Source organism: Cibotium barometz, chromosome 19 (genome assembly GCF_041138505.1).
Source record: "Cibotium barometz isolate CiBa-2024 chromosome 19, ASM4113850v1, whole genome shotgun sequence".
In the NCBI taxonomy this organism is placed as follows: domain Eukaryota; kingdom Viridiplantae; phylum Streptophyta; class Polypodiopsida; order Cyatheales; family Cibotiaceae; genus Cibotium; species Cibotium barometz.
Window position 1 is genome coordinate 48,156,544 of NC_141064.1, and position 24,492 is coordinate 48,181,035.

Sequence of the window (24,492 nt, forward strand, 5' to 3'; positions counted from 1 at the left end):
CATTGTGCAAAGATCGACTTTTCTCTCCGTGTACCCTCTTCACGATGTCGACCCAAGAATCAGAGTTGGAGCCCCTCGCGGAACGCGAAGGCTTGCCGGCTACGGAAGGCACTGATGCCGATCTTTTTGACGAGTTTGTGTCAAAATTAGATTTCCAAGAGTTCAAAGTAGCTCTCGAAGCTAAATCGTCGGAACGTCAGGCACAAATCGACGCTCAAATGCAAGCTTTGTAGAACTCCATCGCTCTATTGACCACTACCCTCTCTACTTTCTCGGGAATGGATACCTTGGCTTCTGCTTTAGGCCCCAATATTACTCCGGAACCGTTTGGGGGCGAGCAAAAGCAGAGAACCAAGGAGATCGTGGACACTTGGCGACACAAGTGGCAAGTTCACTTTCAGTTTCATCCATATGATGATGGAAAGAAGATACAGTTAGCAGCAGGTTTCCTGTCCGGCAAAGCTTTGCTTTGGTGGAAGGAACTGAACCCTAAGCCAACGACTTGGACACAATTTGAAGACATTTTCAAGAAAGAATTCCTCAAGAAAGAGGATGATTATGATGTTGTTGCCCGGTTTTCAGCTTTGACCATGACCTCGGAGCACCTCACTTATGAGGTCTACCTCCAGAAATTTCGTGACTTGTAGATGAAGGCTACAAAGATGGATCCCACTACTCTTTTGGGGTTTTTCGTAGCTGGTTTACCAGACTCATACCGATTACAGGTTAAAAATAACAAATGCAAAACTTTGGACGAGGCCATTCATTCAGCTCGTATCTATGATGATACGATGGTCTCTTCCAAGTCAAAACCCGTTACCGAGCAGGGGAACAAGCATAAAAGAAAGTTCTCCGCACCTATGGCTAACACGACTGAAGGCAAGTCTTCGGACCAACCTTCGAAGAATACAAGTTCGACACCAGCCAAGAAGAAACGACTCCTTAGGGCTTTGAAGCTCAAGAAGGAAGGCCGTTGTTTTATCTGCGAAGAAAAAGGACACATGCGTAATGAGTGCCTGAAGAAAAAGGGTACCAAGTCAAACGTAGGACCCAAGCCAAAAGCAGCTAACCAGTTGTCTTTGACAGGTACGTCAATTACTGTACTTTCTCGCCCTAGTACTTGTTCTGATTGTCTGTTCAATTCTAAGGTATTTGGCATGCATGATCTTCTCCGAGTTTATGGAGAAGTGAATGGCCATAAAATTCACATTCTTTTAGACCCTGGCAGTTCGCATAACTTTGTTAACTACAAACTTGTGTAGAAATTGAGTCTTGATACGACACTCAGCGACCATACCTATGAGGTACGTCTACCTACGGGCAGACAAGTTTGGGATCGCAAGGTGGAGATGCTTCCAATCCAGATTCAGGACTAAAGATACTCTGGAATGCTATGTTATGCATCTGGAAAATGTAGACTTGTTATTAGGGATTGAGTGGTTTAAGACTCTTGACGTCCAGATAGATTGGTCTAGTCATATTTTTTCTTTTCAGCATAGGGACACCAAGTATAGTATTTTAGGTGATTGTATCCATCCCTCTCAGGGACCTCTTGTAAATACTATTGATTTTGGAAATATAATGGATTCTTCTTTGTATACCGCTTTCCATTGTATATTGATTCCAATTTCTTCTTTTCTCATCCCTTCCATGGATGTGAATGAATTAAGTGTGTTTGAAAGCAAAGAATTACAGAAGATACTTGATTCGTTTCAAGATGTATTTCCTAAGGAATTGCCATCGGGTTTACCACCTGAACGGGCAGTAGATCATCGTATTGACTTGATCCCTGGTGCTCATCCTGTGAGTATTCCACCTCATAGGATGAGCCAAGCTGAGGAAGATGAGTTGGCTAAACAACTCGCAGATTATTTGAGGATGGGCCAGATCCGTCCAAGTAAATCACCTTGGGGTGCACCTGTGTTGCTTAGGAGAAAGAAGGACAATACTTGGAGAATGTGTATAGATTACAAAAGATTGAACAAGCTGACTATTAAGAACCGTTATCCTCTCCCTAGATCAGATGACCTAATTGACCGGTTAGCAGGAGCGAAATATTTCACGAAGATAGATTTGCGTACTGGCTATCACCAGATACGTATTCATGAAAGGCATGTCGAAAGAACCGCCTTTCGGACTAGGTATGGCCATTACAAGTTTCTCGTATTACCTTTTGGGTTAACCAATGCTCCAGCCACTTTCCAGTAAATGATAAACGATCTTTTTCGTGAACATTTGGGAAAATTTGTGGTGGTGTTCCTGGACGATATTTTGATATATAGCCGTACTCTTGAGGATCATGTCAGACACCTCACGATTGTCTTAGCTATTTTAAGACAGAATCGACTATATGCCAAGATGAGTAAATGTGAGTTCTTTATGACCGACATCATTTACTTGGGACACAAGATCACTAGAGATGGATTGAGCATTGACTATGACCGAGTTCAGAAGGTTTTGGACTGGCCTATACCGCGAACAGTGAAACAACTTCGTTCTTTTCTCGGTTTTGTTGTCTTTCTTCGGAAATCTGTACGGGAGTACTCTCAGCTCACACTACCAATGACCGACTTATTGAAAGGTCGTGGACGTAAGTCCAATCAGCCTATCACTTGGAATAACGATTTGGATATGGCCTTCAGACTTTTGAAAGATAAAGTCAAGGAAGCACCTATTTTAGCATTGCCTGATCCTAGTCGGCCTTATGTTCTTGAAACTGATGCCAGTGACTATGCTATCGGGGCTGCTTTATTTCAAGATGGTAGACCGGTTGCTTTTGAAAGTAAAAAGCTAGACGACACTCAATCTCGTTGGCCAACCCTTGAGAAGGAGCTTTATGCTGTGATTCATGCTCTCAAGGTTTGGAGACATTATTTATATGGCTCCAAGTTTGTGGTATTGACTGGTCATCAGTCAATCAAGTATGTGTGTGATGCGGATGATTTGAGAGGCAGGAAAGCTCGTTGGGCAGAGTTAATGCAAGATTTTGATTTTGAGATCCGTTATCGGAAAGGGTCCATGAATAATATTGCAGATGCGCTTAGTCGAATTAGAGAGGTGAATACTTTGTCGTTCACCAAGATTTCTACTGACTTATTTCAGTCATTGAGAGGGCTTTGCAGGACTGATAGTTATTTTGGTCCATTTTGGCAGAAGATCCAGGACGGGAGCTCATTGATTGACCAAGACTCGGTGACTGCGTAGTCTACCATTCAGGCTGCAGGAGGTCAGTGGTGGATGATTCGGAATGGTTTACTATTCCGTAATGACAAAATTTATGTACCACAGATCCCAGACATTAGATCCAAGATTCTGAGGGAGTGTCACAACGCCCCTTCTGCTGGACACCCTGGGGTACACAGGACGCTATCATTAGTGAAACACACTTTTTATTGGCCGAAGCTGAAAGGGTATGTAGAAGATTATGTTCTGAAGTGTCAGATTTGTCAGGCAAATAAAGTTGAACGCTTTAGATAGGCTGGGTTGTTGCATCCTTTGCAAATCCCAGGTAATAAATGGGAAAGTATTTCCATGGATTTTATTACCGGATTGCCTAGAACACATCAAGGCCACGATTCTATTTGGGTTGTGGTAGATCACTTGACAAAGATGGCTAGATTTTTACTGACCCGGAAGAATATTACAGCTACGCAATTAGCTCGGCAGTTTATCGAGCAATTGTTTAGACTGTACGGGTTACCGCAGGACATAGTCAGTGATAGGGACTCTAAGTTTACGAGTGACTTTTGGAAACTTGTTTTCGAGAAGTTGAAAACAACTTTGAATTTGAGTTCCTCAGATCATCCTCAATCCGATGGCCAGACTGAAAGAGTGAATCAGATTTTGGAGGATTGGTTCGAGCATATGTATCCAAAAGACAAAGTTCATGGGAGGATTATCTTCCTATGTTAGAATTTGCATATAACAGTACTAAGCATACGAGTACAGGATTTAGTCCTTTCATGCTTATGTATGGTTTTCAACCAAGATCACCTGTTACAGTAGGATTCTCAGGACTTCAGCATGATGCAGCACGTAATTTTTTGCAAGATATGCAGGAAATGTTACAAGTTGCGAAGGAATCTATTAGAAGTGCTCAAGACCGAGACAGGTTTTATTCTAATAGACATCGTTCACCTAGAGAGTTCTCTGAAGGAACGATGGTGTATTTGCGAGTTCCGAAAGATTTCGAGACTTTACGAACAGGTAGATCTCCGAAATTATCCCCTAGATACTGTGGACCATTTCGTGTTACACGACGGATTGGTTCAGTTGCATATGAATTGAATTTGCCTTCTCATGTGAAAGTTCATCCTGTATTTCATGTCAGTAGACTTAAGGAAGTACTGGGTGGAGCAGATCAGTTAGTTACTCCTCAAGAAATTATAGATGTCCAGGACATGACATTTGTTCCGCACGAACCTGAAAAGATTCTTGGATTTCGTGAACGAAGATTGCGTCATACGCTTATCACGGAATACAAGATCAAGTGGAAGGATCGTGTTGAGGAGGACGCTACATGGGAGACGTTGACTTCTCTTCAGAGAGATTACCCTGGCTTTTTAGTGAGCTCAGGAGTGAGCTCTTAGAGGAAGGGGAGTATGTCATGTGCACAGTGGGTATCTACCGTGTGCTATACGCATGCAAGACTAGTTTCGAGGCTTGGGGAAGCTTGGAACTAGGCAGGCTGATTGACGAGCTGAGTTAGGGATATACTAACGGGCGGGCACCCAAGTATGGACGGACGGGCGGCCAAGTGTGGACGTCCGATGACCGGCCAAGAGCCTATAAAAGGGTGGCCAAGGTTAGTTATTGGATATAGAGAGTCTCGCGAGTTTGTGAGAGCTCTATGGTCTTGGAGCCTAGATCTAGTGCAGACGTGCACCTGCTTTATGCAGCCAAGGCCGGCAGCAATCTCGAGGCCCGCGAGGGCAGCTTCGTGGCGGTATGGGACGTCACGAGGAGGAGATTGGTCGGTACGTCAACCTAGTTAGCTCAACTCGTGGCTCGGTGGGGACACCCAAGACTGTGGGCTTGCCCACGGCTGTCATGGTTGGGAGGTGAGTCAGGCCTGCACCCCCTTGCTTGTTTGTTGTTCGTTTGTTTGCAGGATTCGAGTTCGAACCAAGATCGATCACGAGGGGATCCGTGGGGATTTGACAGATATGTCTTTGTTGGAATCAAGGTATCCCACAAGGAGCTATGGAGGATGAAAGATATCCATGAGAGGTGTGTAGGAGTAGAGTGCAAGTAGAGAGATGATATGGAAGCTCAAGCCATGACAATGGTGCACCGGGGGGAAGAGAGAGAGAGAGAGAGAACCACACAAGAATGATTGTATTATGATAATACTTCCACCATGTACAACGCTTTTATAGGCACCAAGGCATTATATTTTGACCCTAAATAAGAGAGTGGTCACACCTAGTGTATTCACACCACTAAAAACACTTGACCAAACTCTAGACTAACTCCAAAATACCCAACAAAACCCGCTTCGGAGTGATGGTGGAGTTGCACCACCATGTACAATGCTTTTATAGGCACCAAGGCCTCATATTTTGACCCTAAATAAGAGAGTGGTCACACCTAGTGTGTTCACACCACTAAGGACACTTGACCAAATTCTAGACTAACTCCGAAATACCCAACAAAACCCGCTTCGGAGTGATGGTGGAGTTGCATGCATAACCTTCAATAGTCCCATACCCAAGACCAGACATGGACACCACAACTGGCTCAGTGGCTCAAGAACATGGCTTAGAGGCTAAAAGCAAGGGCAAAAAGGGATAATGGAGAGGAGTTTTCTATAGAAAACAAGGCGTTACAATATCCGAAAGGATGAAAATATATAACTCAGACTTTGCAAGACTACCTGGGGTAGAGAACCCAAGATTACAAAATAAAAAAGGACTAGAAGTTGAGGAAGAAGAGTCTTCCCTTGATGCTGATGAAGATCCTTCTGCGTCGTCTTTTTCAAGATTCCATCACTTGATGGTCAATTGTGGGACGTGTACTTGCAAGGAGAAAATACTTCGTGATGGTGCTTGCATTACTTCTAGGTATATTCCTTTTTGGCATGAAATCCAGAGCAAAGGACCAAAGAGACAAGTTAAACTCCTCCATGATACTTTATCTCAAACCATTAACGATGTGAGAACTTAGTACCTTACTGATATATGATGTTGTTGCAAAGGAGTACCACAGGGCCAAAGTTGGGTCAGAGCTGTTGTTGGCAATCCAACAAAAAAATGCTGACACCCTAAAAACGCAAATGTGGTTCAACCTAGCTTTGATACCATGTTGGAATTAGGGTATCCCAAGATGAGCTATAGAGGATGAAAGATATCCATGATAAGTGTGTAGGAGTAGAGTGCAAGTAGAGAGATGATGACCATGGTGCATAGGGAGAAAGAAAGAAAACTATATAAAACGTCTTCAAAAGACCATAAGGTCTATGAGACATAAGGGATTACAAAGATTGTGTTACAAAAAACTGGTAAACAGACGAAAAAGACAAAATAATGCTACCTAGCTAAAGCCTGAAGGCTTTGGGCCTTGGGCATGTGTGCATCATGTAGCTGGTGTGTCCCTGCCATCCACATCTACATCTATGAGGTGACACACATCCATTGCTAGGTTTTTTTTTTTTTTTTGGGGGGGGGGGGGGGGGGGGGGGGGGCGTTCCGATACTGCTCAAATATGTCCCAGAAAAGGAGCTGTTGCGTCAAGGGTCTGCACATGGGTGGGCATGGATGTTAGGCCCTTGGATCTCGCATGCTCTCTCAATGGTGACCTCTAGCTGATGGGCACTCTGGGTAAGGCGTTGGTGCGTTTGCTTGAGTCGGGGTTCATCTTGCTCACAGGTACGACGTTTGGTCACCTCGGGGGTTGTTTGGGCAAAAAACTATGTGAGGACTTTGTCTCATCCTGGTCTCTATGCCCTGAATAGTCCATCTCTACGGCGACGCATCTCAAGCAAAAGTAGGCCTAGGGAACGCTGATCCTCGGAATCCATCACCCTCGAGAGTGGGCCAAATCTCTACCTGGATAGGAAATAGTATCGGCCCCGAATCTCATAGTATATTGGGCATCTGCAAATATAGTGCTCCTTTGTCTCTACCTCCCCAGTGGTACACATCTGACACATCCTCTGCTCCACCTGTATGCTCTTATATCTCCCTGTCTCTATCCTCAGTGAGTGTGATGAGACTCCGATCTAGCCAATTGTCATCCTCAAGGCATGTGACATGTGTCTTTGTAGGTACTGTGGCCATTGCATGAATCTATTTGGTGTGAGCTTGAGAAAATGCTTACTGTAGAACCGAGATTTTGTGGGTAGCTCCTAAGGGTCTAGCCAAGGATAGGAAAGGTGGTAGACCATCAATGCTTAGGGAGTGTGAGGCGAACCATCTTCTGGCGTGAGCATACCATGAACAAACTGCTCCTTGTGTCTCCAGTCTCATTAAGGACTCTAGGGCTAATCTTGGGAGGTGGTCTCTTCTAGTGCATATACCCCTTGGTGGGCATCCCCTACCAAGGGGGCAGCTCCAAACTCTGCTCTGAAGATCTCATGTGGTACCGATGCTTTGCTCTGGATCATCTTCAACAACATCAAGATCTATATCCTCTCTAATTTTTACCAACCTTTTTGCGCTAAATCTGGTCCCCAAAATGCTATCCCATAAGATACTGTGGGGGTCTTTGCGCTTCGTTCCTGGAAGTGGGCCTAGAAACATTGCCTCTTGAGCCTAGCCAAAGCTGCATGCTATCACCAAACTGGGCATGTTCCTATGTGAAAGGACTCTGGGAATCCCATAATGCCCAAAAGTAGTACAAGTACTGAGAACGAGAGATTTCTATTACACATGCATAAATCATGGATGCATGTGAATGCATTAGAGGATTTTTGCTAGAGAATGACATGTTTTTATGTCCAGCCTACTTGGATGTGTAAAATAGGTAGTGCTGGGGATGCCTGGTACTGTATGTTGCCTATTCCCAGTGGAGTGCTCTTGTTTGTTGACTAAGTTATGGCATTTCACAAGGTTTAAAAGGTGTGAAAAGAGGCGTAAAGGGGGCATTTTTATAAAGGCTCATTTACAAGCTTTCCATTTCACATTCACTTAAATATGGATGGACACTATTATAAAGGCTAGGCAGCTTGCGTTATGGGCACTTCATTTGGCAATATAGACTCGTGGAGAGTTGGAAATAAAAAGAAGCTACCCAACATATTCAAAAGAAGAAACTTTCCATCTATACCAGGGCTTTCCAAAAGATTCAACCACTTGATATTTTATAATTAAAAAAAAAACTGGTCGACCACATCTATTTCATGAGGATGAACACATGCAGGTTGGTGCAGGTGATGGCAGCTCCAAAACGATGCTTTTCACTCCATCGATTTTGATGCTTGGCTCCTTGTTCGCCAAGCGATGGTTATTGTATCTGCAACACTTACATGAATTGAACCTGCCACCAGGTGCCTTTTCTATTGTGCTGTACGAACTGTACGCGCTTTACTGTACCTGCCAAGCCTGTTCTGTGCTGTACGACTGTACCTGCCATTGGGTATTGAAACAGTTGCCAGCCTGTTCTGTACCATACCACTGTACCTGCACCAGAATCTGCAGTACTTGTTGCCGGTTATTTTCTGTACCTACTGTACCCTGTTGTACATGTACCCATACCTGCTGTACCCTGCAGTACATGTACCCGTACCTGCTGTACACGTACCCGTACTTACTGAGCTCTGCTGTACCCATACTTGATGTACATGCTGGCTGCATCCGGCTGACTGTTCGTAAGCTCAAGTGAGGCTGTGCTGACTCTGATAAGTTGTATGGAAGCCCTGCTGAAGCTGTATTGATTCTCATATGTTGTGGGAACCCTAAAACCTCGACAGTCTGTTGTGGGGATTTATTTTGGATGTACAAAGAATTCCCCAACGTATGAGCTGTTGTACCAGGGGTTATAGGGGAAAGTTTTCTTTTGCTACAAGAAAAATCAGGTCAAAGTGGATAGTCATTGCTAATCCATAAGAGCTACGGAAGATCAGGTAAACTCTTCCCACTTGGTGAGACTGGGGATTCTAGTGCCTTGTAAGATCCAATGTCACGTGCACACCATTCAGGTGTACAGTGACATGGCATCATTGTAGCATCATAAACATCATCAGGAGTTATCAAGCATTTTACAGGCATTTATGCAATTTTTAGGCTCATTTATGGGGCAGCCGACCAGCAGTCGTGGACATTTGCATCTGGCCGACAGCAGTTATGCTGGCCGACCAGCAGCATTCCTACCTATATAAGCAGGCGCCTCATCATTCCAGCATTCAGCCAAGTGTCCCTCAGCGTTTCTACTCCAGAAGGGCTGAGAACAGCAGCGCATCCATCATCAGCATTCAGTCCATCAACGCATCCAGATCAGCCAACGCATCTGTCTCCTCAGAGTTTTCCTTCCTAGGTAACAGGAGAGCATCTGCGTTTTCAGCATCACCTCAGCATTGCTTCAGTCCCAAAGCCATCCCTTCAGCGTTTCCTTCCCAGGAAACAAGGGAAAGACAGTGGGACAGCAATTCATTCAACATATCAGTATATTCAGCATATAGGCAGCATATTCAACATCATAGATCTATTCAGATCTCATTGTAACCGCATTCATCATCTAATATAGCTGAATTGCATTGACACATATTTGTCTATCTCTTAAACATCATTAAGTGCAGTTTAGTTAGACTAAGGTTGTGTTTACTACGGTCGAAGCCCTCACATGTCACATTGGTATTAGAGCGTTTACAGGGTAACCAGCCTTAGATCATTTTCATTCCGGCAGTCATTCAGTCAGACATCATGTTAATCGCTTCCGCACAGTTAAACCCAGTTCTCAAAATCTTGCAGGCCACCCTTAGGGATTTTCCCTTAGGTATGCATTAGTAACCCATCCATCTGCATTTTTGCACAGCATATAGGGTTGCACATGGCTTGCATAGTAGTCATCTTAGCAGTCATCTTAGCAGTCAGTCTTGCATCTGCAAGGCATACATGTTTGCCCATGAACTCTCTGGGAAAGAATGACATCCATCATCAAAGGAGGACATAAGTTTTGGGCTTCAACTGGCAACAGCAGGGGGTTTCTCTTCCACAGAAGACGGAAGTTTGCTCCAACATCGCCTCAGGAGGTTCAGAGCTTCAAGAACGACGGAGATGGTAGGTGAAAGGTTTCCAAAGGCAGGTCAGGGGTGACTCGGGTATTTCCAAGCAGTTTAGCAGCATTTGCCATTCAGTTCCCGCAGTACAGAGAGTCTTGGCTCAAAGGATTTCACTCCTGCAGACGACCTCAGTCCCGACAGCAGAAGACAGAAGGGGCAGAGGTTCGGAGGAGAAGGATCCCCAGAGGAGTCGAAGGTTGCCAGGTATACCACCCAGCAACAGTTTAGCAGCGGGGAATGTCACGTGCACAGCATTCAGGTGTACAGTGACATGGCATCATTGTAGCATCATAAACATCATCAGGAGTTATCAGGCATTTTACAAGCATTTATGCAATTTTTAGGCTCATTTATGGGGCAGCCGACCAGCAGTCGTGGACATTTGCATCTGGCCGACAGCAGTTATGCTGGCCGACCAGCAGCATTCCTACCTATATAAGCAAGCGCCTCATCATTCCAGCATTCAGCCAAGTGTCCCTCAGCGTTTCTACTCCAGAAGGGCTGAGAACAGCAGCACATCCATCATCAGCAGCATTCAGTCCATCAACGCATCCAGATCAGCCAACACATCTGTCTCCTCAGCGTTTTCCTTCCCAGGTAACAGGAGAGCATCTGCGTTTTCAGCATCACCTCAGCATTGCTTCAGTCCCAAAGCCATCCCTTCAGCGTTTCCTTCCCAGGAAACAAGGGAAAGACAGTGGGATAGCAGTTCATTCAGCATATCAGTATATTCAGCATATAGGCAGCATATTCAGCATCATAGATCTATTCAGATCTCATTGTAACCGCATTCATCATCTAATATAGCTGCATTGCATTGACACATATTTGTCTATCTCTTAAACATCATTAAGTGCAGTTTAGTTAGACTAAGGTTGTGTTTACTACGGTCGAAGCCCTCACATGTCACATCCAAACTTGCGGAGCTTGTGTGAGGTGGGGCCTAGACCTTGTGAGAGTTTGAGAAGCTTGAAGCTCCACTTGCCTTGGGCTTGGGCAGAGATTTATCTCTTTGGTTTTCATTTGTTTTGTTTTATGCACATGTTGGGAAATCTAGCGCAAAGCACCCGGGGGGACGGCCCGTTCCGGCCCCAATGCTGTGTTGAGAGAGGATAGCTTTCATTCAATGTAAAGATTTTCATTGTTTGCAAGTGTATTCAAACTAGGATTGGAGTGTTTATCTGGATGCCTGTGCTTGTTACACATGCCCTCGTGCCATCCATGTGTGTGCTGCTGGCTTCATTGTGAAGATCAGTCTTGAGAAAATAATGCCCAGATATAGGTGTAATGAGACTATCTCCACTACTCCGCCACCATATGTAAACTGATTTCTCTTTGCTGCTGCACACACTGTGTTGAAAATCACAACTTTGGTTTTTCCCACGTACACCTTGAGGTCATACTCCTCACAAAAGCCCCCAAAGCATTTAAATGCTTCTTCAGTCCCTCCTTTGAATCTGAAATTAGGACAATGTCATCCGCATAGAGAAGGATGGGTACTGGTGTATCAGCTAGTGTGCATCCAGCCCCTCCCAATCTGTCAATGAAGTTCTCAATCTCATCAACATAGAGTCCAAAGAGAGTGGGTGATAGTGGGCATCCTTGATTCACCCCAATAGTACTCTTGATCTCCTCTAACACACCTCCGGGTGCCCATACTCTCCCTGTCACCAACCCATATAGTGTTAGTACTCCCCATATCATATGTGCTGGGATCTCAAGCTCATGAAGTCTCCTAAAAGGACGAGCCCTCGGGACACTATCAAAAACTTTGCGGAAATCCACAAAGCAGCAGTACACCTGTCTTCCCTTATGCTTGGCTTCCTTAATAATGGCCCTCAAAGTGAAGATGTGATCTAAGGTGGAGAAGGACCTCATAAACCCCGCCTGTCCCTTGGCTCATTGGCCATGTCTCTCTACATGATTGCTGATTTCTCCTTCTAGGACTGAACCAAAAAGCTTGGCTAGAAATGGCAAAAATGATATCTACAAAAAATACTAGAAATTGAGTACATAAAGCAAAAGCTATGAATCGATTAAATTTAATCTTCAAGTGATCAAATAATTACACAAACAAAAGATGATGTACATGTGTGTATACAACAAACAAAAAATGCTGTGTGCAATATGCATGTGTGCCTTTAAACACATGGAGAACAGAAAGTACTTTTTCAAGCTGCTCCTTGGATAGATTTGTCCGATATCTCAAACCTCTTGGGGACCTGTACAAATTTTTGAAAAAGAGACCTTCATTTCTTGAATATGCAATGCGGATCTGAAACTCCTCAAAGTCTCGAGACTGAGCCTGTCACATATGATAAACTCACTCAGTAGTTATGAAAGGCAAGAATCAGCACAAAATCAAATAATCTAGACAAAACCCCTCAGCATCTTGACAAAACCACCAAAACTTAGTGCTTCACGATGCCTCTCTGTATTTAGAATACTTGCTCATTCAGTTTCCATTTCTAACAGCATTTAGGGGACTATCTAGGCATCTACTATTGATTACATGTAGCATTTTTTTGTCTCATAGACCCCTGGGTATCTAGTAGACGTTAATCTCTCTCTCTCTCTCTCTCTCTCTCTCTCGTAGAGGTCTTCCGATCGTCAATGGATACACATGGGAGTCTGCATGTAGAGCTGAAACCAGAACTGATGGAGGGGTTCGAGGATCAGAGGGAGTGGCAGTATTGTTTAGAGACCATCTCAACCACATGGTCACAGTAGTGAAAAGGGATGAGGAAGCTAGATTCATGAGAGTCAAGCTCAGCTTTCCCAAAAAGGTGGAGCTTATACATTGTTGTATGCTACTTCCCACCAAACACATCAAGATTCCCCTCGCAGGACTCTTCCCCATGCATGCCACTTTACACTGACATTACAGATTTTTCCACACACAGAGATATCCTATTGGTTGGAAGACTTCAATACACAGACATAGAGTTTCCAATCTCAGCCATATGATTTTGATCGGGACCCAACCATCATGTATGAGCTTGACCGGCACCAACAGGACCTCAAAGGACATGGGATTCACAGCAGCGGACAGAGCCTTACTAGACATGGGTGTGACACGTAACTCGATCATTTACAGTGGCCCAATTCTGGAGGATTCACATGTTTCCCGCGCGGAGGAGGGAGTAATACAGTGGACTACTTGATTATATATGAGAGAGTGGGGATTTTGATCCACGCCCATATGCAAATTACGGTATTCTGGTTGGCCTAGGGATGTAATATCTACACCCGGAATGACCACCTACTACAAGCTAAATGAAAGGGAGATTGACCAATACATTCTTATGCATGGCAGACTTGCATGCCTAGAACTATTTTCGCGTGAAATGTTTTACTGCCTGCAAGATCTCTGTGTCTAGTTTACAGGCATGGGACTCCCTCTTGTGAACCGTGTGCGTGAACCTGTATTCTGACCTTAGTTGTGGGCTGTAGACAAGCGGTAGGTGTGCCCCTAAACTCTTTGTTTAAGCTTATTTATACTTTAGCTCATTGTGCTACTTTGCAGGTCCACACTTCATTGAAGTACGGCCGGACAACTTATAAGTGAGTTTGGGCATCCACACTTCATTAGAGACTGGGCGGACAGGTTGTAAGTGAGTTTGGGCACTTACTCGATGGTGGCCGGCCAAACTCTAATAAATCAAGCACTTTTTTGAGTAAAAAAGTGTAGACAACTTACTGGGCACCCTCTCCACTTATGGGAGAGATGTGGCTCTTGTTGAGGTGGCCCAATGGCCACCGATTGTCCATTTGGAAAGGCTTATCCTCTCCCTCCCTTCAAGGAAAAGAGGCGCTTACTTCATGAGGAGGTAAGTGAAGGCAATTTTCAGCATAACCAGTCCATACACATACTTTTTGGTATGGTTTCTTGCATCTTCAACTCTTGGGACAACCGGCAAATAAGTGCTACACTGCTGTCCAGCCCTTGGGAGCCCCTTTCAGCTACTTTCTCTTGGATATGTATATGCTGAAAATGATTTGGAGCATTTCTCTCGGATATGTACATGCTGAACATGCTTTTTGGAGCATTTCTATCGCCGACAATTTGATCAAAAGCTGATTTCTTCTCTCAAAACCAAGAGCTTTCTTTTTTGTAATACGTTATATTACTAGTGGGAAATCTCCAAGTGGAGAAGAAAACCCACAATCAAAATGCAAAAAACATGTGGTAAGTTACAAGCCCAGCTGTTCAACTCTAGGACAGCTAACATTCAAAAGCAATCAAAGAACACTTGTAGTTGGTGCAAGGGAAGATCTCCAAGGTCAAAAGAATCCCGAAGAGAGAAAAGAAGGGATCTCTTGAAGAAAGCAAAACAGGGAATATCTTTTGTGGCAAAGATCAACTAATTCCTTGCATGACAAATGGACCATAGGGCCCAAAATCTAGTCCATGCAATGAAAGTATCAAATTTGGACAAAGTGGGGGAAATGCTATGAAATAGCCAAAACAATTTGCCAAAAGATTTGCCCACAAATCTCACACGAAGTGTCCTGACAATCTCTGTAGAAGAGCATGGGAATAGCGGCAAGACCATAGAAGATGACAGACTGTCTCACGTGGATGTGAACACCTTCTACGTGATGTAGGAACAATACGTCTTTTGGCCAGAAAACTGCCGACTGGTAAAGCACCAATGAGGCATCTCCAGAAGAAGGCTTTCTGTTTGAGCGGTAATGTAACATGCGGAAGCTTGAAGGAAGAATTAGTAACTTCAATGCTCAGAATTCAGCAATCATTCACGACAAATATAACGCACAATACTGAAGAAGATGTGCAGAAAATAGAGAGAGAGAGAGAGGGAGAAGAGGACACAATATTGGGTCCCAAATACCCTTTGTAGGGTCCCCACCACGAATGGTGTATTTGCTTTATTAGAATGATGTAAATCTGAAAATAAAGACTGAATCTTGACCTGCACATTTCACCTTGGTTGGAGAGCTTCCTCTTGGCTGTCATGGCCGTTAGAACGCACCACCGCTTGTGAATAATGAGATGAATTGACTGATTTCATGCCTAGGTATTTATACCCTCTTTCTATGCTGGTCGGCCAGCTCAACAAGGGTCAATAACTCATGACCAAGTCTATCATGCAATAAATGCCTTTTAACTCAGCCGTTTCACATTGTACTGCGGCTGGACACCATGCGCAAGTATCTGGCTGCTGGGCAGCCCTGTGCACTCTATGTGGGCTACCCCCACACTTGGCCGACTGGCTAGGCAGGGCCCTAGGGCCTATCGACCGCCTGGTCAGGCCCCCTTGGGCTGGTCGACAGCCTGCCCAGCCCACTCTAGGGCTGGTGGGCAAGGCCTGGGGCCCTCCTGGCCCCTTGGGGTGGCTCTACCCCATGCCCATTCAAGACCACAAAGCCCTCTTCTGGGGTAGCCCTATGGGCTGGACCCCTTTCTACATGCTTCTACAAACGCCTGGTGTCCAGTCACAAACCCAACACGCAGATCATCTGACATCATTCCAAAGGGAGACTCACAGTACGAACTGGCACTGCTTCATGTGCATCACGTGCAGGACTATGCACACCTGACCTTGGATGCGCAAAGTGGAACCCTGGCAGACTTGTCCCGGACTGGGCTCACATGAGACCAGTTTCCACTCCAGGTCCTACACCTTGTTCAGATATGTCTACGTGGCATCCAAGTGCGGGATGCACCTGACAAGTAATTTCCTCTTCCAAATCTTCAAGAAAGACACCCAGCCAAAAGGTTTGTTTATGTGCCATTGTATCCAAGGTGAAGGTGGAAGCAATTTGTATGAACTGACTGCAAACTGACTGTATGAACTGACTGCAATCAGATTGTGAAAGGACACAGCACAACAGCTTGCATTTTGACCCACCAATATCCAATCTTTCAAGCTATGACTCAGTTCTAGCGGAGGCACAAGCTGAAAATCATGCAGTAAAGAAGGTATGGTTCGCCATATTGGCCTGTGATGTAGACCTAGATTGTAAAGTGTCATAGCTTGTGGAAAAGAAAGTACATAGCCCCTATCATTCACCGCATCCTTAACATATCTGACTGCTTTGGTCTTTCTCGACTATAAAAGAGGAAGAGGCTACTGAAATGCATGACTCCAATGAATGCTCTCTCTGCGAAGGGAGTTGCCTTGATCAGGTGGTCGACCATACCATTTCATTGAGCCATCAAAGTCTGCCAATCTTGAATCAATTTCGTGGAAAACAAGCATCCAGGAATGCACCCCTCTAAGCATCCAAATTCAGTGGCAGTAAGAGCTTTCACAACTCTCTCTACCTACTCTACATCTCAATGCTTGACCATTAAGGGCTTCTATGGCTCGACCTGGCACACACATACTTGTGTATGGATGCCACTGAAGCATAGCTGCTTGTGGTAAGACACTGGGGATTGGGGAGTGAGGTTCTTCGAGCAAAAGCTATGGAATCAACCTCTACTTTGACCAAACATGTTTGCGAATGTTTTCATCGCATGGATGTCACTGGAAATTTGGCATGTGATGCCCATGAAGCTTGTATCTTGAATACAAACATATTACAAGGGGGTCGGCCCTTTCCGGCCCTATTGCAGTGTCATTTAAAATTCAACATCGCTATCTCATTTGGTTTTGTGCCATTTCATCTTGCTTACTAGTATTAATAGTTTTAGTGCGTGACAAGATTGTGCTCAACCCTACTTGGGGAAATTACATTGGTACATTATGGAGTCCTATTTATTTTCTCAAAAAACCTGTTTTAAGGAGCTATAATGTTGCTTTGGTCACTTTCAACATGATCAATTCTCTAACGAGTGTTTCGTGGAAGTTGAGGACTCTTGAATTATGCAAGACTAGATGGTCTTGGATCTTCAGATTATACATGAAGTTTTGGACTATGTGACTCCTCTTACAATTGATGACAACTATTTCGAAGAGAGGGGTGATGTCATCATTTCCGGAATTTAGAAGAATTTACCGGTATTTATCAATATTTTACTGATTTATGAGGTTTTATGGACTTTTGAACAAGCATTGGACTATGTGGAACGTGTGCCCATGAGGTCATTGGAATGACTAGAAGGCCAAATATGTAGAAAACAAGTTATTCCCATGTGTTCACATCTTTATTCCACTACCTTTTCTAGGAGGGATTCTGGCCACTTGCACACATGATACAATATGAGGATCAAAGATGCCTGGGCGTGTACTTGATGGAGCTCAGACGACAAAGGGATGTAGTACTGAGACAGCATGCTGACAAACAACCGGCCCAACCTCGGCAAGACACCTCTTAGAGAGCCATCACAAATTTCTTCATGGTGCAGCCATCCGCATCACAGTCCACCACCTATATCAATGCCTCTGCTCCGACAACAGAACCCATCACCCATACCCGCACTTTGGCTCCGCCCCCCACAAGAATTCTCAGTGAGCAAGCCCGATCTATCTAGCAGGCCTAACGCCCTCGATCCAAAGCACCACGGCCCTCCATCACAAAGGCAGATCCAAGATCCATGAGATTCTCCACCAATATGACTTGATCCCATCACAGAGGCCTAACATTCCTTCTGCCATCAAATCAGTTATAACTGAGGCGAGTATCGTCATTAGCTAATCATGGCATATCTCACTCTATACACGACCATCAGCTGATTACACATACATACAGGTCTCTCTATCTTTCATGATGAGATTTCCATGGGCACTTTTGTATCATTCCACTGAGATAGTTTTGTTTTGTTCTATTTTATTTTTCTGTTCCATGATGAGATATGCTATGGACATTATTGTATCACTTTGGACTCATAGGCCCATTGAGTCTTTAGTAGATGCTCTCTCTCTCTCTCTCTCTCTCTCTCTCTCTCTCTCTCTCACACACACACACACACACACAAAGAAACATGCAAAAAATTAGTACCTCTAGCTCAGCCCGAGCAATCATTAGATCCCTCTCAATGGCACTCGCATCAGCATCTAGTTGACGAAGCACCTGCATAAAATCCACCGCATGTTAATATCATCTTAGCATGGTTTTTCCAAGACCATTCACGTGTAACTTTCTAATCAATAACAGTAAAAAGAATCTGAAAACGTGTTTCTATGCAATGGAAATGTCCAACAGCTGCAAAGGAAATGCCGAAGCATCCCCAATGAGGATATAAATTTTGATGTACATGCTCAAAACCCTCAATGGAGGCAAAATACAAACTAAAGAGGAGTATTCCCTCCTTGGCTGCCCACTCTCCAAGGCAAACTACATCATACAAGAGAGGTAAGAGGAAGGGGGCGGAGGGGGGAAGGGGGCGGGGAGGAAGAGCCAAATCGGTGGCCTGTAATGCCAAGTAATCTCGCCGGCCTAATCACTCGGAAAAGGGGCCTGGGCCCACCCTAAAGCTTTCCCCATGACAGCAGAGGGTATGAATGATGTATGTCCAAAAGAAGCAGATGGACTCAGCTGGAGGGGTGAGAGTACCCTCAATGGCCTCACTGCAACGGGTCTACCAAATATGCCATGCAGCTATGATGCTGATGATCTCCCATCTAGGGCTGGTGCCCGTGTTGGGGTTAAGGGGAGCTTGCCAATACACACACACACACACACACACACACACACAAAGAGCTTGAACAAAGAAACATGAGAGAAAGCTAGATGCTGGAAACGGACTCTCTAATAATTATGAGATGAAAGTACAAGTGAGTACATAAAAGGCCTAGGGCTAAGTGCCCATGTCCAGTCATGGTAAAAAGTGCCCATGTGTAAGCTCTGTTCACACCTGAACTTCCTAGGAATGGCCGGGTGGACATGAAGTGAAAGGAAAGGCATGAATGTAAACAGGGTATAGCAGACTGGTGGAAATCTGCCACAAATTACAGCTGTAAATGAAGCCCTGGACTGAAGTTCACAGCTAGAAGCTGTGAAGCATTGCCAATGTAATCCTGTAAGCAGGCACAAAAAGACGTCATATTACGGGTCACATACACCCCCTCAAGGTAAGCAACATATATGCCAAAGTAGTTCTGCATAAGACCAACATCAATGACAGCAGAAGATCAAAGCAAATCAGCCTGGAATGCTCTTCAAATGGTCCAATAATAAGCATAAAGATGTAGGCAAGAACCGGCATATGTAAGACCGAATAACAGCAATAGAAAAGCTGTGTATGCTATCCTGAATGCAATAGTGTCTTGTCAATGGACTAACTGACAGGTATGAAATCAGCAATGGGAAGGGGCAGACATGACTTATTTTCAGCATTGAAAAATGGGCTGAAAATGCTGAAAATGTAGAGACAAAAAATCCCAAAATGAGTCATTAAGCGGGGGCCTCAAGGGCATGCATCAACCATTGCGATGAAAGCGTAGTGCAAACTTTCAGTTATACCAGGCGCAATGGCATTTATGGCAATCAAAGAGATGCATAATCCCACAAAAGAAAGCAAAGGAGACAACTGCACAAAGTCTCCAAGTGACATGTCAAATACATGGACCAAGCCAATACTGCAGATAAAAGGCATATCCATGAGTAGACATCACCACAAAAAATGTAGTCTCTGAATGCATAAATAAAGCAAGAGGGTCAAAAACACAAGTGACCAAAAAATATCATCAATGGCATAAAGGCAAAAAACGCCCCCTCACATGCATCTGCCATAGAGACCATAAGAGAGTAGACTACATAGCATGGTCATCATCAGGATCTGACACAAGACGTGGTGAGGATAATGGTCAAGGAATGAGTAGATTTGGCCAAATTGACCTCATTCTGGACACCTGCAATGCTAGAACTTTGCATCTTCTTCTTTTTCTCACTGGCAATCCGTTTCAGGCACTCGTCAATGAGATGGCCTGGTTTCTGACAATAATTACATCTGTTTTTCTTTGCGGCTACATCGGATGACACAGAGGGTGCATTAGGGTCTGATCCCTTGGCACTAGATCCAGCACTAGAAGTGCACATAGATCTTCTGTCACGATGCAAAGCAACAAAATAAGTTTACTAGAATGATTTATGCACGACTGCTCTTCCTAAAGAAGAAGCCCAACTAACTCATCAAAAGTGTACAAATCAGCCTGCTTCTTAGAAATCAGGCAAAGAGTTGTCACAAAACCCTAGTAGGACTCAGGAATCCATTCAACACATTAGAAATAATGGAGCTATCGGAAATGAACTCATCAATGTTAATGAGTTAATCACGTAAATCCTTAACACGAGTAAGTTATGCATCCATAGAGCCCCCTTCATCAAGATGCTCATCCTCAAGACACTTACGCAAGTATGCAACACTGCGCACCTAGTACAGTGATGCCAGCACATCCCAAGTCTATTTGGTCGTGGTACACGACCGAATATGAGGGATAATGTGGCACTTGCGTGAAAGTGCAACCAATGCATGCGCTTGTGCATCTCTGCCATCCCACCTGATTTTCTCCACAATGACCACCGTGTCCCAAACGGTTTTGTATTGCCATTAGACACAACGAAACTATGTACTTAAGGGCACTCTTGGTCTCGGCGGCGGGCAAATTCAACTTTTTGACTAACGAGTAGTTAAGAAAGTTGTGCGTGGATCCATCATCGATTATAGTGGTGACTCTACGGCCACCAATCCTACCGTATAAATAAACCGAATCATGTGGCCTGAAAGATGGCTACCACATAGCCTGTGAAACACAACAAGCATGGGTGTTATACGTATGGCACGCTCAAGATCGATGCTCATAAGATCCCGAGAAATCCGATGACCTATATACGTGAGCTCCTAACACAAGAACTCACACTTAAACTAAGATATCATCTAAGAATACTACAACGAATTTCCCCAAATAATCTCGAAAGAGATAGCACTCCTGTACTTAGTGAATAAACCATAACCGACAGGACAATTAGCCAGATGGATGCTGCAATCACAAGAGTTTGAGTTCACTATCAAGTACACCCTAAGAAACAAGCACGCAGTAGTAGGCGAATTTCCTCTCGAGAGTCTGAAGTCAGGAGAAGCTCCAGAAGGGGTGGAAGATGACTTCCGGGATACGCAGCTCTTCATCATAGATGGATAAAAACCCAGCGGGTATGATGAGATGCTGCAATTCCTATTTGACTTGTCCTTTTCGGAGTATATGTCCCAAGATCAGAGGAAAAATCTCTCCCCGGAGCAAAGTTGTTCATGGTGGGTGTGGCAGGGCAACTCTACAAGGTGGGCATTGATCAAATACTGAGAAGATGCATCCCCGAGCATGAACAATAGGCTATGCTGGCTGAAGCGCATTAAGGAATAAGCAGAGGGCACTTTTCTAGAGAAGTCACGAGCTGAAAATTGTTCAAGGTAGGATTATGGTGGCCGAAAATATTAAAAGATGCACACAAGTTCGCAAAGGAGTGTGATGTGCCAGAGGCTGGGGCAACCAAATGATGCATACAAAATGCCTCATGACAAAATATTGCCCTAAAGCCATTCCAGAAGTGGGGTCTGGACTTTGTGGACCCATTCAAGCCAATAGCTTAGCAAACAGGAAATAATTACATTATGGTGGTTACGGATTACTACACAAAATGGGTAGAAGCCCAAGGCTCTGAGAGACTGTAAGGCATCATCAGTAGTAGTGAAGTTTGTACCCAGGTCCCAAGCATACATCACAATAGGGCATGCATCACAGCAGGTCAGGCCTGTGGAACCAGCCGACAGCATAGAAAGAGGCTTTGGGCATTTATTAGGTCATGGAGGACCCAGACAAACAGGCCGACATTATTATCCTGGCGGACCAGCAGCAAATTCATATATAAAAGGCATAACGCATCATTCATTCCAATCAGCTCCTTCTCAGCGTTTCCAGCCTAAGGAGCAGGGGAAGCATTCATAGTCAGCATACAATCATCTCCTGCCTTTTACATAGAGGAAAGCCAGCATCCCAAAGGTGGACCTTAGCATTGGAGAAGGAACAATCAGTCATCATCATTATTCAGCATCTCTCTCTCTTCCTGAGAGGGATACTCATTTATGGTGGACATAGATCTATTTATGATCTCAGTTGTAACCATTGCATTTAATATAGTTGCATTGCATTGCATTGAAACTTCTCTCTCTCTTAAGTGTTACTAAGTACAGTTTAGTTAAGGCTAAGGTTGTTTTACTACGATCAATCCCTCGCATGTCACATTGGTATCAGAGCGTTACAGGGTAACCAGCCTTAGTTCATCCCTTAAGTAATTCAGTAAAGCATCATGACAGTCGCTTCTGCTAAATCCAGTTCTCAAGATCTTGCGGGCCATCCTTATGGTTTTCCCTTAGGCATGCGTCAGTAACCCATTCATTTGCATTCTTGCATAGCATATAGGGTAGCATATGGCTTGCATCAATATAGTAGTCATCCTAGCAGTCCAATAAAGATAGCCAATCTAAGCATCTTGCATCTGCAAGGCATATAGGATTTACCCATGAGTTTTTTGGGGAAGAATGACATCCATCATCAAAGGAGCAAATGGAGTTTTGGGCTTCAACTGGCATCAGCAGGAGGTTCTCTTCCACATAAGAAGACAGAAGTGGCTCCAACATCGCCTCAAGAGGTTCAAAGGTCCATGAACAACGGAGATGGTGTGTGAAAGGATTCCACAGACAGGTCAGTGGTGATTCTGGTTTTTCAGAGCAGATTTATCAGCATTTGCCATGCAGTTCCCGCAATGGAGAAGTCTTTGGCTCAAAGGATTCAACTCCTACAGTCCCGGCAGAAGAAGACAAAGTGGGGCAGTGGTTTCAGTAGAGGGAGATTAGCAGAGGAGTCCAAGGGTTGTCAGGCATACCACCTAGCAACAGTTTAGCAGAGGGGAATGTCACATGAACACCCAGTTGGTGTACAGGTTGCATGGCATTCTTAGCATTCATAAGCATTTAGCATGGCATTTTATAGCAGTTAAAACATGTACCCGAGCATAGATCACAGTAGTCACAGCATGTGCCGCAGTGTAAGGGGCTTCTACAGTACCTGCAGTAGTACATAAGGCATTAAAAGAATTTAGGGTATGCATCATAGTAGGTCGGAGCTTGTGGAACCAGCCAACAACATAGAAAGAGGCTTTGGGCATTTATTAGGTCGTGGAGGACCCAAACAAACAGGCCAACAATATTATCCTGGCCGACCAATAGCAAATTCATATATGAAGGGCGTAACGCATCATTCATTCCAATCAGCTCCTTCTTCCCAGCAGGCGAGCATCTCACAGCTGATGTCGGCAGCAATATGATTATTTCATGTCCATGGAACTGGCCAACAGCAGGTTGGCCAGTTCACTTTCCCTTCAAAGGCCTATAAAAGGCGGTGCTTTGCTCATACTAGGTTATCTAACACCTCACCAATGTTAGGTCACAGTAGATAAGTAGGATAGGGTTTTCCACCTTTTTGGGGCATGCCGAGGGCTGCCAGAACTATGTACACTTTTGTACTATATGAATATACTCAAAATACAGCCATCTCTCTCTCTCTCTCTCTCTCTCTCTCTCTCTATGTTGCTTGTTCTTGCATCAGGTGTTCCTATGCAGTACTTAGGGCTGGACCCTATTTATAGGAGCTTTTGGGGCTGTGGAGAGCATCTTGTTATAGCTTTTCTGTGGGGTCATCAAATCTCAGCCAAAGGGCATCAAGGAGAGCATAACGCACTGCATAAGAAGGGCAACCAGGTCCAGAAAGTCAGGGATAGTCATCAGGGGATTAACACACCCATCCAAGGCAGCCACGAGAGAATTAACACAGCCTGCATACAGCTGGTTGTAACACACAGCAGAGGTGGCCTCAGGGCAGCAAAACGCATCTCCAGATAACGGCCAGACCAGAAGGGCGGCCCGTTGGGACAGCAAACGCATATCGTAGAGGTGGCCCAAAACAGTCCCCAAATCAGGTCCGTTCAGTCTTGTCCAGTGGACAGCAAGTAAGTCTTTGTACCGTATTCATCTTTGCAATAAATCAAGCAAATACTCAGGGCAGCAGCGGTGGAGGCCCTTTAGAGGATAGTTGAGACCCAATATTGTGTCCTTTGTGTACTTCTCTCAGACCTAATCTCTGCAATTCAGTTTTCAGCAAGTGTTAAGCATCATTATCTTATCATAACCCTTCTGCATAAGGTGCATGTTGCAGTGTATGTCTAACTGTTGTGTTAATTTAGAGAAAAAAGTGAAACCCTTTGAATCAAAAAAACCTTTATTTAATGCCTAAAGTAAGAGAGTATATACAACAAGAATCAAACAAAACAAATTCGTACCCAACTCACATTCCTGTCTGTTACAAAAGGTTCCCAAC

At 44.4% G+C, this 24,492-nt stretch overlaps 1 protein-coding gene across 2 annotated transcripts in view; it reads right to left on the minus strand.

Moving 5' to 3' along the window:
* The window catches only part of LOC147628690 (uncharacterized), a 32,743-nt gene that overhangs the window by 3,995 nt on the left and 4,256 nt on the right, over nt 1-24,492 (minus strand). For both annotated transcript variants that reach the window (XM_086813903.1, XM_086813905.1), the window contains exons 4-5: nt 18,125-18,196; nt 12,384-12,521 (exon numbers count right to left, since the gene is read on the minus strand). In XM_086813903.1, coding sequence (XP_086670029.1) covers nt 12,384-12,521; nt 18,125-18,196 — 210 coding nt within the window. The remainder of the gene's footprint in view (nt 1-12,383; nt 12,522-18,124; nt 18,197-24,492) is intronic.